General features: G+C 36.7%; 1 protein-coding gene across 1 annotated transcript; it reads left to right on the top strand.

Annotated features, from left to right (window-relative positions):
* Positions 1–307: 307 nt before the first annotated feature.
* LOC121371714 lies at positions 308–6879 on the top strand. Its single transcript, XM_041497812.1, has 3 exons — positions 308–376; positions 1121–1282; positions 6528–6879. The coding sequence occupies exons 1-3, from the start codon at positions 320–322 to the stop codon at positions 6639–6641; spliced, it is 333 nt and encodes a 110-aa protein (XP_041353746.1). The 5' UTR covers positions 308–319; the 3' UTR covers positions 6642–6879.
* The last annotated feature ends 7915 nt before the right edge of the window (positions 6880–14794 follow it).

The raw sequence follows: 14794 nt of genomic DNA, 5'->3' as shown, positions 1-14794 counted from the left end.
GACTAGCGGTGTGTGTGTGTGTGTGTGTGTGTCTCTCTCTCTCTCTCTCTCTCTCTCTCTCTCTCTCTCTCTCTCTCTCTCTCTCTCTCTCTCTCTCTCTGTGTGTGTGTGTGTGTGTGGGGGCGGGCTATCATGCCGTTACTTTTCTCACTACGAGAGAAAATAAGGTGCTTCTGTCAACTTTCAAATTAATTATTACAGACTATCACATTCTACAATCTGTTTTTGTTACACCGCATTAATCAAATGCATTTCGTTTGGGTTTTCCAGACAGTTGTTGGCTGTGTCGTCAGGACCAGACATTTTGTACGTCCTAAAGATGGCTCTGCTACAGGCTCTAGTCACCATCACAATGGGGCTTATTTTCGCGCCAAAGGTATGTTCTCTAGGACACAGAGATAAATAATTAAATTATAGTCCACATTCGTTCGAGTTAACATATTACGACATTTTGTTTTTTTATCGGAGATGGTGGTGCCTGTTTAAATGTGCTAATCGACGATAACGGTAGCCGATTTCCAAAATGCTAAAATTTATATTATATTATAAATATTTTATATTTGTAAAAGAAAGGTTAACGTTATTAGAAAACGTGTTTATGAGGATATGTAAGAAACAGGATACTACATATGATATAGATATCATTTACAACTCTTTTTAAAACCTAATCAACTCACTTTTGCTCATTAAATACGTTTTGAAACAACTTGTTGTAAGATAAATGGTATCTAACGGCATTGACCACTCTTGTACTGTTTGCTGTATCACAGTGACTTTTTGGAGTATTTTGTTCTATACATTAAATACGTTTTGAAACAACTTGTTGTAAGATAAATGGTATCTAACGGCATTGACCACTCTTGTACTGTTTGCTGTATCACAGTGACTTTTTGGAGTATTTTGTTCTATACATTGGAAGAACTAACGGTAGATGCCACACCTGTCTGATTATTAACTTCCGAAATTCTGTGGAAATATTATGTCCCCCCTCGCCCCCTACACACTAAAACAAATAAACAGCCAATGTATGAAAAAATATCTTTAATAGTCAAGACACATTTTATTTTCGCTCATTTCGCTAGACACTAAAACTTTGTAAAGTCTCATGCTGTTTTGACAGTTCTGGGCCCTGCTAATGCATTCAGAATGGTCAGCTAATAACGGAAATGCCACCATTACCGGAAGACTAAAAGTCAACCAAACAATGACAACAATCATACCTGGGGTACGCCACATGGGCATACAAACAGACGACATATTTCTGACACCGAAGTGGCCACAGGTAAGCCAGCATATATTATATATCTACTAAACGAAAATTAATCTGTTAGTTGTTAATAATATCGTTAATATGGAATTACTGTAGTATTAACATTTAAACCTGTACATTGAAATACATATTTAGTACCTTGCCTAATAAAGTAATGTACACGTTCGATATTATTCTGTGGCCATATAATGGCTTTGTCGCACAACTCGTTGGACCCTTTTACGACTTTAATAGCAATACTATCTTCTAATTGTGATTTTTGCAGACAGAGACTGTGTTGATCTCAGAAAGAGACTGCCCAAAATTTCTCTGCATTGTACAATGTTTCCAGCTAAAATTAAGTATCGTATATATATATATATATATATATATATATATATATATATATATATATATATATATGTCTGTATATTCACTACGTTTCTAGTCGCCTTAATGTTTGTAGTAGCCCACACTGGACGTTTTATCTCTCAATAATTTCGTACGTACGAAGCAGTATACATAATTATATATTAGGAAATAAAATTAAGTTTGAGCTACTACCAATAATAGGACGATTGGACACTGATACTGGTATTCTACACAATCACTGCATACACAGACACTGGTATTCTACACAATCACTGCATACACAGACACTGGTATTCTACACAATCACTGCATACACGGATACTGGTATTCTACACAATCACTGCATACACAGATACTGGTACCACTGCATACACGGATACTGGTATTCTACACAATCACTGCATACACAGATACTGGTATTCTACACAATCACTGCATACACGGATACTGGTATTCTACACAATCACTGCATACACAGACACTGGTACCACTGCATACACGGATACTGGTATTCTACACAATCACTGCATACACAGATACTGGTACCACTGCATACACAGATACTGGTATTCTACAAATTCACTGCATACACAGACACTGGTATTCTACACAATCACTGCATACACGGATACTGGTATTCTACACAATCACTGCATACACGGATACTGGTATTCTACACAATCACTGCATACACAGATACTGGTACCACTGCATACACGGATACTGGTATTCTACACAATCACTGCATACACAGATACTGGTATTCTACACAATCACTGCATACACGGATACTGGTATTCTACACAATCACTGCATACACAGATACTGGTACCACTGCATACACGGATACTGGTATTCTACACAATCACTGCATACACAGATACTGGTACCACTGCATACACAGATACTGGTATTCTACACAATCACTGCATACACAGACACTGGTATTCTACACAATCACTGCATACACGGATACTGGTATTCTACACAATCACTGCATACACAGATACTGGTATTCTACACAATCACTGCATACACAGATACTGGTACCACTGCATACACGGATACTGGTATTCTACACAATCACTGCATACACAGATACTGGTACCACTGCATACACGGATACTGGTATTCTACACAATCACTGCATACACAGATACTGGTACCACTGCATACACAGATACTGGTATTCTACACAATCACTGCATACACAGACACTGGTATTCTACACAATCACTGCATACACAGACACTGGTATTCTACACAATCACTGCATACACAGATACTGGTATTCTACATAATCACTGCATACACAGATACTGGTATTCTACACAATCACTGCATACACAGATACTGGTACCACTGCATACACGGATACTGGTATTCTACACAATCACTGCATACACAGATACTGGTATTCTACACAATCACGGCATACACGGATACTGGTATTCTACACAATCACTGCATACACGGACACTGGTATTCTACACAATCACTGCATACACAGACACTGGTATTCTACACAATCACTGCATACACAGATACTGGTATTCTACACAATCACTGCATACACAGATACTGGTATTCTACACAATCACTGCATACACAGATACTGGTACCACTGCATACACGGATACTGGTATTCTACACAATCACTGCATACACAGACACTGGTATTCTACACAATCACTGCATACACAGATACTGGTATTCTACACAATCACTGCATACACAGATACTGGTACCACTGCATACACAGATACTGGTACCACTGCATACACAGATACTGGTACCACTGCATACACGGATACTGGTATTCTACACAATCACTGCATACACGGATACTGGTATACACAGACACTGGTATTCACAGACACTGGTATTCTACACAATCACTGCATACACAGACACTGGTATTCTACACAATCACTGCATACACAGACACTGGTATTCTACACAATCACTGCATACACAGATACTGGTACCACTGCATACACGGATACTGGTATTCTACACAATCACTGCATACACAGATACTGGTATTCTACACAATCACTGCATACACGGATACTGGTATTCTACACAATCACTGCATACACGGACACTGGTATTCTACACAATCACTGCATACACGGACACTGGTATTCTACACAATCACTGCATACACAGACACTGGTATTCTACACAATCACTGCATACACAGATACTGGTACCACTGCATACACGGATACTGGTATTCTACACAATCACTGCATACACAGATACTGGTATTCTACACAATCACTGCATACACAGATACTGGTATTCTACACAATCACTGCATACACAGATACTGGTACCACTGCATACACGGATACTGGTATTCTACACAATCACTGCATACACAGACACTGGTATTCTACACAATCACTGCATACACAGATACTGGTATTCTACACAATCACTGCATACACAGATACTGGTATTCTACACAATCACTGCATACACAGATACTGGTACCACTGCATACACAGATACTGGTACCACTGCATACACAGATACTGGTACCACTGCATACACGGATACTGGTATTCTACACAATCACTGTATACACAGACACTGGTATTCTACACAATAACTGCATACACAGACACTGGTATTCTACACAATCACTGCATACACAGACACTGGTATTCTACACAATCACTGCATATACAGATACTGGTACCACTGCATACACAGATACTGGTATTCTACACAATCACTGCATACACAGACACTGGTATTCTACACAATCACTGCATACACAGATACTGGTATTCTACACAATCACTGCATACACGGATACTGGTATTCTACACAATCACTGCATACACAGACACTGGTATTCTACACAATCACTGCATATACAGATACTGGTACCACTGCATACACAGATACTGGTATTCTACACAATCACTGCATACACAGACACTGGTATTCTACACAATCACTGCATACACAGATACTGGTATTCTACACAATCACTGCATACACGGATACTGGTATTCTACACAATCACTGCATACACAGACACTGGTATTCTACACAATCACTGCATATACAGATACTGGTACCACTGCATACACAGATACTGGTATTCTACACAATCACTGCATACACGGATACTGGTATTCTACACAATCACTGCATACACAGACACTGGTATTCTACACAATCACTGCATACACAGATACTGGTATTCTACACAATCACCGCATACACGGATACTGGTATTCTACACAATCACTGCATACACAGACACTGGTATTCTACACAATCACTGCATATACAGATACTGGTACCACTGCATACACAGATACTGGTATTCTACACAATCACTGCATACACGGATACTGGTATTCTACACAATCACTGCATACACAGACACTGGTATTCTACACAATCACTGCATACACAGATACTGGTATTCTACACAATCACTGCATACACGGATACTGGTATTCTACACAATCACTGCATACACAGACACTGGTATTCTATACAATCACTGCATGTACAGATACTGGTACCACTGCATACACAGATACTGGTATTCTACACAATCACTGCATACACAGACACTGGTATTCTACACAATCACTGCATACACAGACACTGGTATTCTACACAATCACTGCATATAATGATACTAGTATTCTACACAACCACATCATATACAGATGCTGGTATTCTACACAATCACTGCATACACGGATACTGGTATTCTACACAATCACTGCATACACGGATACTGGTATTCTACACAATCACTGCATACACAGACACTGGTATTCTACACAATCACTGCATACACAGACACTGGTATTCTACACAACCACTGCATACACGGATACTGGTATTCTACACAACCACTGCATACACGGATACTGGTATTCTACACAACCACTGCATACACAGATACTGGTATTCTACACAATCACTGCATACACAGACACTGGTATTCTACACAATCACTGCATACACAGACACTGGTATTCTACACAACCACTGCATATACGGATACTGGTATTCTACACAACCACTGCATATACGGATACTGGTATTCTACACAACCACTGCATATACGGATACTGGTATTCTACACAACCACTGCATATACTGATACTGGTATTCTACACAACCACTGCATACACAGACACTGGTATTCTACACAACCACTGCATATACGGATACTGGTATTCTACACAACCACTGCATATACGGATACTGGTATTCTACACAATCACTGCATACACGGACACTGGTATTCTACACAATCACTGCATACACAGACACTGGTATTCTACACAATCACTGCATATACAGATACTGGTACCACTGCATACACAGATACTGGTATTCTACACAATCACTGCATACACGGACACTGGTATTCTACACAATCACTGCATACACAGACACTGGTATTCTACACAATCACTGCATACACAGATACTGGTATTCTACACAATCACCGCATACACAGACACTGGTATTCTACACAACCACTGCATATACGGATACTGGTATTCTATACAAGAACATGTATATACTGTACGAGTGTACTGGTTAAAATGGCTCGTTTCCTCGCAACATCTTAACTATGGCAACAAATCTGAACAACAAAATCGTAATACATGGTTAGGGCCGTATCTATGCACAATGTAAAGTCGAATGGGCATTTGGCAAAAGTGTGGTTGATTCTATGAATTTCTATCTAGTGACTCGTCTATAGGAGGACAGCCACTCCCGAGGAGATCCTTTACTCAGAACAATGTCTGTAAATGAATAATAATCATACATATTTTTAATGTGCAAATGGTTCATTTGACTACAGTTCATGGATAACAATCTTCGTTTTGTTTACTTTAAAATGGAACAGGACACATCTCAGAGTTCACAGAAGGGGCCTAGCAGACCAGGATCCAGGAATTCGGCGAAGGTCGCCCCCCTCGAGGTACCTTCGAGCTGCTCGCCGGGTTTTGTGTCACCGTGAATTTCAACTTTCACTTTCACTTCAACGAAGGTCGTCATTCCCGACCATACCACCATATTACAGTACAAAACAGTCTTTTGGTAGTTCCGTCCTCCGATGTGTTCATTTAGACCAAGCAGGAAAACGTCCGCTAGACTGGTTTACGCGCTTCACGATAAATCAAATGGCCACGTCGGGAACCAATCGAAAAAATCGCGAACGTTAGAGAAACTTAAGGTGTTTTTTTAAATACAGTTTATTGACTCCAGAAAAGAATATAGTAGTGCCAGGGTTGGGGCCCTGGTATCGCTACTTTACAATCATTTAATATGTTAAACATTGTACATAAGTGAATAGTAAATATATATATATATATATATATATATATATATATATATATATAATTAATCGAACAGTAACAATGGACATAGATACATGAAAAACATAGTTTATAGTTTTATGGGGTTAACAGAGAAGCTAGAAATAATAGAAATAAAGAGAAGGAAGGAGAGAAATAAAGAAGAAAGAAAGATTGAAGGGAAGGAATTGTAAATTAATTAAAGGATAAATTGAAATAGAAAATAATACATTTATCATTATTATTATCATCATCACCACTACCGTCATTACCATTACCATTACTACTACTGTATTATTATTTTACATGTATAGGGATAATATATAAGATGTAATTTAACTTAAAATCAAACCAGAATAGTAAGAGAAGATAGAAAGAAAAAAAGAGTGTTTGGAAGGGTAAGAAATATGTTGTGTATGGAAGAGAAGAAAAAATCATTGAAAGAAGGCTATATTGTGAAAAACAATTAAGAAGATTTGCTTTGGACGAAATCTATTTCCAGAGAAGCTAAATTTCTGCTGGTGTTGTTAAAGGTCAAGCCAAGGATTACACTTTTTATGGAATGTTTCATAGCTACAATTTTTAAAAAGAATATATTTTTCGATATCAAATTTAGTTTTTAACATATTTTTAACACTATTTATATTTATTTTTTTCTTCTGTATTTTCATACTGAAGATATACTACTTGATATTTATAGTTAACCAATTTATGAAGCTACTGTTTTTGTTATTAGTTATTCCAAATATGACAACATCTTTGCTGAAATTGATTTCGTTTCCTGTTTTACACAGAATCCATGATTTTACTTCTTTCCATAAATTATCAACTTTGTCACAATGTAGTAGTGTTTCTGGATAATCGCTACAGAAGCTACAAGCATTAGAATCAATATAATGAATCATATGTAAGAATCTGTCAGTCGCCAGGATTCTGTGCAAAATTCTATATTGAAACCATGCTAAGGATGTATCTTTGACGCTACGGAAAGGGAGAGTATAAAACGTTTCCCATTCCTGTATATTATATATAAACCCCTCATTTGCATATTTTATTTGTGCTTTTGGTTTTATTATTTTAATATTTAGTATATCGCATATGTGTTTTCAGCCACTTTTGTCGTTTAACAACATGCTTAGTTTAAATGGGAAAATTGGATTTTTAAATGATGTTATTATTATCCTGTTCAATTATTTAGACCCAAAGTTTTTTTTGCAAATGTTACGTTTATTTCCTATTCGATATTTGTTTTCTTTGCATTTACATGAAAACAAACCCAAACCCCGACAGGTTTTATATACAAATCATCATATAAAATGCACGAAGTTGACTTAATTCCACTTTTTAAAAATCTCTGTGTCTTTTGAATGCACGTTATTTCTCCTATAAGGTCATTTGCATATCAAAAGCATCATTCTATAGTGCGTTTCAAACTAATGTTTGGTTCTATCGTCCTATCCGCACAAATCGTAGTATGACCTATATTTAAGAAAATATCTGTAAACATGAAGCAGGCGCGGATTCAGGTGGGGAGTTCAAGTGACAAAACCTCAGTTTGAAAACAAAATATGTATCAAATATTATAATTATATTGTGGAATACACAAGCGCGCGCGCTGAAGGGGGAGAGAGAGAGAGAGAGAGAGAGAGAGAGAGAGAGAGAGAGAGAGAGAGAGAGAGAGAGAGAGAGAGAGAGAGAGAGAGAGAGACACGTCATTTATGTAACGACGCACTCAACATATTTTAATCTATGGTTATATGGTTATAGGGAGAGAGAGAGAGAGAAGAATATGGTATGCATGCGATTGGTGGAGGTGTGACCCTCTGCACAACCCCAACCCCACTTAAGGCTTCTTTTGTATATGGAGCGGGACGTAGCTCAGAGGTAAAGCGTTCGCTCATGGTAGGTCGACTGATCGATCCCACATGGTGGTCCCATTGGGTTGTGTCTAGTTCCAGCCTGTGCACCACAACTGATGTATAAAGGCTGTGGTATGTGCTATCCTGTCTATGGGATGGTGCATATAAAACGTCCCTTATTGCTTATCAAAATTGCTTATCAGAAACAGTGGCCCATGTGGCGGTAGCGAGTTTCTTTCTCACTATCAAAATGCTCCTTAACCGTTTTGTCTGACGCCACATAAACGTATATCAAATGCGCTGAGTGTGTCGTTAAATAAACATTTCTCTCGTATGTATGTGTAGTCTATATGCATTTCTAGTCGATTAGTTTATAGGTTGTTAGGTTGTTTGATAGTGAATGATATGGAAATAAATAGTTTTTGGTGTTAAAGAGTTCATGCATACATTAAAGTAATACTCCTGATGGGTATGGAGAAATAACTTAATCAGTCGACGAACTCATTTCTTCATCACTATCTTCGTTAAGGGGGACTATCACAGGGGGTATTTTATTTCTTATAAAACTATTTTGTTTTCTAAAATCTTCTTCGATCTTTATTACATGTTTAACTGCGTCAGAGAAGTGTGTAGGTGTGACAGAGTTCAATGCATGTGCAAGTTCTCTCCGCACCGTGGTAATTTTACCATCATTATGACGAGCTATGTGCCCTTTGACTTGATTCCAGATCAGTTATATCGGATTGAGTTCAGAATGTCTTGGCGGCAGTCTTAGACACAAGTGCCCATGGCGTTCAGCAATATCATCAGTAACAAATTGCTTTGCACATTTGTTACTTTTCACAAGTTCATAAAGAACTGGCTTTGTCATGTTACTCTCAAAAGGTATATTTTTTTTTTCGTAGCCACGACTGAATTTCTTCCTTTTTAGCGTTTAGTGCAGGACATCGTGTAATCTCAGTTAATTTGTTGTGGTAGCTTGCGTTATCCATGACGATAACAGAAGGTTCTGGTAGAGAAAGCATAAGTTGTTCTTCAAACCATTTGATGAAATTTTCATGATTCATCTCACCATGATAGTCTCCGTCTGTTTTTTAGCCTCAAAGATCAATTCACAGCCATCTATCAATCCATATTTATCACAGCCAGCATGACAAATAATACGTCTTTTTCCCTTCCCAGTCACCGAACAGAGTTTAGGAACTCGATCAGCAGCGTCTGATTTCGGCAGGTGATTGGCGGTACTTGTGCCCGGGTGGATATCTGTCCAGTGGTGGGATGTTATGTGGTTGACATTCACCCAGGTCTCATCTTGATACACTATTAAATACCCCTGTTCTCGTAAACTGGATATTTCATGGAGATAGAACAGTCTCCTGTCTGATATATTGGCATCCTCAAAAATCACTTTTCCGGTTGTAGACATATGTTGGTATTTAAAATCGAGGTCATGGAGTGTTCTTCGTAAAGTTGATACGGATATGTTGATTCCACATTCCTCCCTTAAAGCCACGTTAATCTTATGTAATGTAGGTAATTCGCCCTCTCTATGAAATCTGTATACTCGTCGTCTAATAACATCTTTATCAAATAAATCGACGAGTTTTCGGTCGCGTTTTTTAACAGTGATTTCTATACTTGGATTCGTAGAGCTTAGATTTTTCACAGTTCTTTTTACTGTTGAAACCGAAATTGTAAGTGCAGCGGCAACTCGATCGACAATTCGATAAGAAGCATACCTAGGTCTACCGCGCTGATATTCATCTTCAAAATAATCGAAAACGTTCTTAATACACGATTTTACATCAACTGAAGTGTTTTTCGATTTACCCATATTTTTCCTCAAATAACAATAACAAGAATGTCGACTAATACATTTTCATTGAATTTATATACCCTACGTAACTTGTATTTTACGTGGTTTACACATTGCTACAATAGCACGTGCAGTCATAGATCGAAATAATGATGTTATTGACCAAGCAATGCTATCGTATTTTGAACATTCAGGGCTGTGTCTGCGGGATGAAAAAGTGGTTGAACCCATACGAGTCCGAACAATAGCCCTTTGGTTTTTCGCATTACAAATGTAACACCCAACCCCCAAACCCCAGCCCCTAGCACCACCCTAAATACTATATATATATATATATACGTATGAGTTCCCAATTTAGAGGCAAATTAAATAACATTTTTATTATTATTTGATGTTGGTGGCCTTTGACATTTTATCCCCCCCCCCCCCCCCCCCCGGTCTTCTGGGTCCGGCCCTGCATTAAATTTATTTATAAATTTGGAAAGCACATTCCTGCGGTGTGTGAGGTGATTTGTGTTTATTACTGTGCTACACCTCAGTTGTGTTAGGTTAGGTATGGTATGCTAATATATAATTGATATAATAAAATAAAAATACATAATACATTAGCTAAATTTATTAAATATAATGCACCTACAAGAAAAGGTTACATGTTCTGTTTGTTTACATCTATGTTTAACGGAAAGATTAGACAATGCTGTTACACACTGCAAAACAATAATAACCTTGATTTAGTGAAACAAGCTATAATGGTCTTCACGTAGCCTCAGATCCCAATGTTTTGATATGCAAATGACCTTAGTTATTTATAGGAGAAATAACGTGCATTCAAAAGACACAGAGATTTTTAAAAAGTGGAATTAAGTCAACTTCGTGCATTTTATATGATGATTTGTATATAAAACCTGTCGGGGTTTGGGTTTGTTTTCATGTAAATGCAAAGAAAACAAATATCGAATAGGAAATAAACGTAACATTTGCAAAATACTTTGGGTCTAAATAATTGAACAGGATAATAGTAACTGCATGCAAGTGTTTGTTGATGCACGCCAGATGATTGAAATGAATCGGCGTAAATAGCCAGAAAACCAACGCTGAAATTTAAACTAAACCAACCTTTTTGTTTCAAATCTTGAAATCAGTGTGTCTTAAACTTAAAGGCGCTCAATCACGGATTTAGTGGGCCTTATTTCTCTAAATTATGTATTATAAATAGAAATTACATTCATTTGGAATACCAAAACTAGTTATTGTATGATCCAAAACATTTTAATTGAACTACGAACGAGGGAATTCCATGACACGCTTCATTTTTAAAATTTGGAAGTCTTTCTTGTGAAAAGTCATAAAAATACGGCAAAACAGACTCGTTTTGATGAGGCTGTATATACGACAACCGTATAATGCATTTTAGAATTTTATATAAACGTCTACCGTGTATAGAGACTTGGCAAATGAGGGCCGGGTATATAATAAAATAATTTTTAAAAATATATTATTTCATGACAAAAATTACTGCGAATACGCTGAAATAAAATAATAAACAATCGGAACATAAACTCACCATTTATTATTATTATTATTATTTTCAGGGGCGTGTACATGGGATTTAGCAGGAGAGAAAGTCTAGACGGTTACAACGCTATAGTGCTTGGTTCGAAAACGGATAACATGTTTTCCAGCGTCACAAATGTGGCATACGACCAGCTAGTCGTTTTTCGTTAAACGTTTGCAAATTATTTTGACTGATTTGCAAAGTGGTCATTCGGTTTAATGTACAGCGTAACCCCCCCCCCCCCCCCCCCAACAAAACAAAAAAATACCCAACAAATAAAACAAACAAACAAACAACAAAACAAAACAGTATACTGTCGCATTTTTTGCCGTTAAAAATTTGGCTGTTGAATCCAGTTCTACGTGCAGGGACAGGTTCAGCCTGCCGTTTGAGCGTGTATGCACGCATGTTAATCGTGCATTTTTTTTAGACGCTCCCCCCCCCCCCCCCCCCCCCCGCCGCCGATAAAACACCACCCATCCACCCAGAGGTAGTAGTAGACTAATAATAATAATTAATAATAATAATTAATAATAATAATACACTATTGTTGTTGTTGTAATAATTGTTGTTGTTGTTACTATTATTTGTATTATTATTATTATTATTATTATTATTATTATTACATGTATTATAATTTTGGTAAAATCAAGTCGCGGTGGGGTAGGTGGGGGCGGTTGTTACAGAAACATTACATAAATTTAGATGGGGACCCGGGAGTGGCCTCAGCGTTACTGGTATAAAAATATGTATTTTGAGTTTTATTGCCCCTTGCAATTTTGCGGTTTTGAAATATGACTAAATACATCAAAATAACCTTTTAGTCATATTTATTTGCGGTAAAATTAACTTTAATGTTGTTTTTTACGTAAGTAGCCTCAAAATTGCAATCAGAATTTTTTTATTAAGTTCAAGTCCTGTTGTTAGTTTGTGTACTGTCGGAAGTTAGTTTCTCTTTCAGATAATCTACCTCAGCAGCTGATAATTTTTATTTGTATTTATTTATTTATTATTAATTTTTTGTTAGTACTGTAGGGGCAATATTACGCTATTCATAGATTCATATACTCCCCCGCTCCCCCCGTCTCCCTTGTTCAGAAAACGCACTATTCGTACAGTACTTTGCATGTATTCCTCCTGTTCCAGATAGTTCGGTAATATGGATCAATCAAATACTTTTTTATCGCCTATATACATTTTTTCTGTGAATATAGCCAGCCCTCGTTAGCGGAGGCTATATACATGGCCGTCGTATATATAGTCACATCGTATATAAACACCGTCTAGTTCAGAGTATTCTTTTAAAACGTAACAATTCCTATCCCAAGTCAGCTGTTATGGCATATTTTGCATAAAATATATTTGACAAGGTGGAAAATGAAGATGTTTGTGATTATGATGTTTAGAGTTTTTGGCGTACGACTAACGATAAATTTACCTATAGCTGCAAAGTCCTAACCAGTCGGGATTGTCGACGTTTAACATGCTTCTGTTACTAAAATAAATTAATGTATAAGCTTATTATGATTCAGTACATGTTTTTATGAATTTTTAATAACTTATTTTCATTGTTATTTTTTTTCTATTTACCCTACGTCGCAGAGGATGGTATAGTATAGTTTATTAGCTTTAAGCCTTACGGCTCATAGGCATATACATATACATTCAATAAACAATGATACAAACAGATAATATATACAATGGGTGATTGTGTAATTGGAGGATGGACAGTTATATATGCTTAGAACGTAAAAAGGTTGCATGTTTGAGAAATTTACCGAGATTACATAGTTCTTTTCTGTTTTGAACTGATAATAATTGTACAATTTTAAACATAGATGGTTTGAACCAATAATATTTTTTTATGTAAGTAATTCGTAAACCTGTATACAATGGACATATCAGGATAAAATGATATTCGACTTCTATATCGTCCTTATTGCACAATTTAAATTTTCTTTCCGATCTTTCTATACCATAATATCTTCCTTGTTCAATGAGCAATTGATGGGAAGATACACGAAATTTTGTAATAAGCGTGGCATAACATTCAGGAATTGATATTCTAAGATAATATTGCAAACAAAAAGTGTCTATCAGCAGTTTATATAATGTACATTTTGGAGATTTGTCTATTGTAGCATCTTTCTCTTGAATAAACTGGTCCGTTAGACGTATTTCTAAACATTTTAAAAATGAGTTAGCACTATCTACATGCTGACTACACCAAACATCTCCGAAACCTATTGATAGTAGTAAATATCTTACCTGGTATAGCCAATTAGAGGGATTCATGTGTTCTAACATATCTTCATATAACGATTTTAAGATACAATTTCTGGTTTGTAGTAATTTCAACCAATATTTAACTATTCTAATTTTTCGCATAATACTTAAAGGAACTCTTCCAAGTTCTGTCAAAACAACTACATTTGTGGTGCATTTCTTGACATTCAAAATTCGTTTACAAAAATCCATATGTACATGTTCAATATCATGAGCAGGATGAAAACCCCATATTTCGCATCCATAATTTAAAACACTAGAAACATAGGTATCGAAAACGTGCAACTTCGTGTCCTTATT

The sequence above is a fragment of the Gigantopelta aegis genome, chromosome 4 (genome assembly GCF_016097555.1).
Source record: "Gigantopelta aegis isolate Gae_Host chromosome 4, Gae_host_genome, whole genome shotgun sequence".
NCBI classification, from domain to species: domain Eukaryota; kingdom Metazoa; phylum Mollusca; class Gastropoda; order Neomphalida; family Peltospiridae; genus Gigantopelta; species Gigantopelta aegis.
The sequence above is the reverse complement of the archived record's forward strand: the minus strand, read 5'-3'. Positions and strand labels throughout refer to the sequence as shown.

Bases quoted from the DNA above. Each gene is read 5' to 3' on its own strand.
- LOC121371714 (XM_041497812.1), top strand. From the start codon at position 320: ATGGCTCTGCTACAGGCTCTAGTCACCATCACAATGGGGCTTATTTTC. The intron at 377-1,120 runs GTATGTTCTCTA...CTGTTTTGACAG, and splicing joins GGCTTATTTTCGCGCCAAAG to TTCTGGGCCCTGCTAATGCA. The intron at 1,283-6,527 runs GTAAGCCAGCAT...AAAATGGAACAG, and splicing joins TGACACCGAAGTGGCCACAG to GACACATCTCAGAGTTCACA.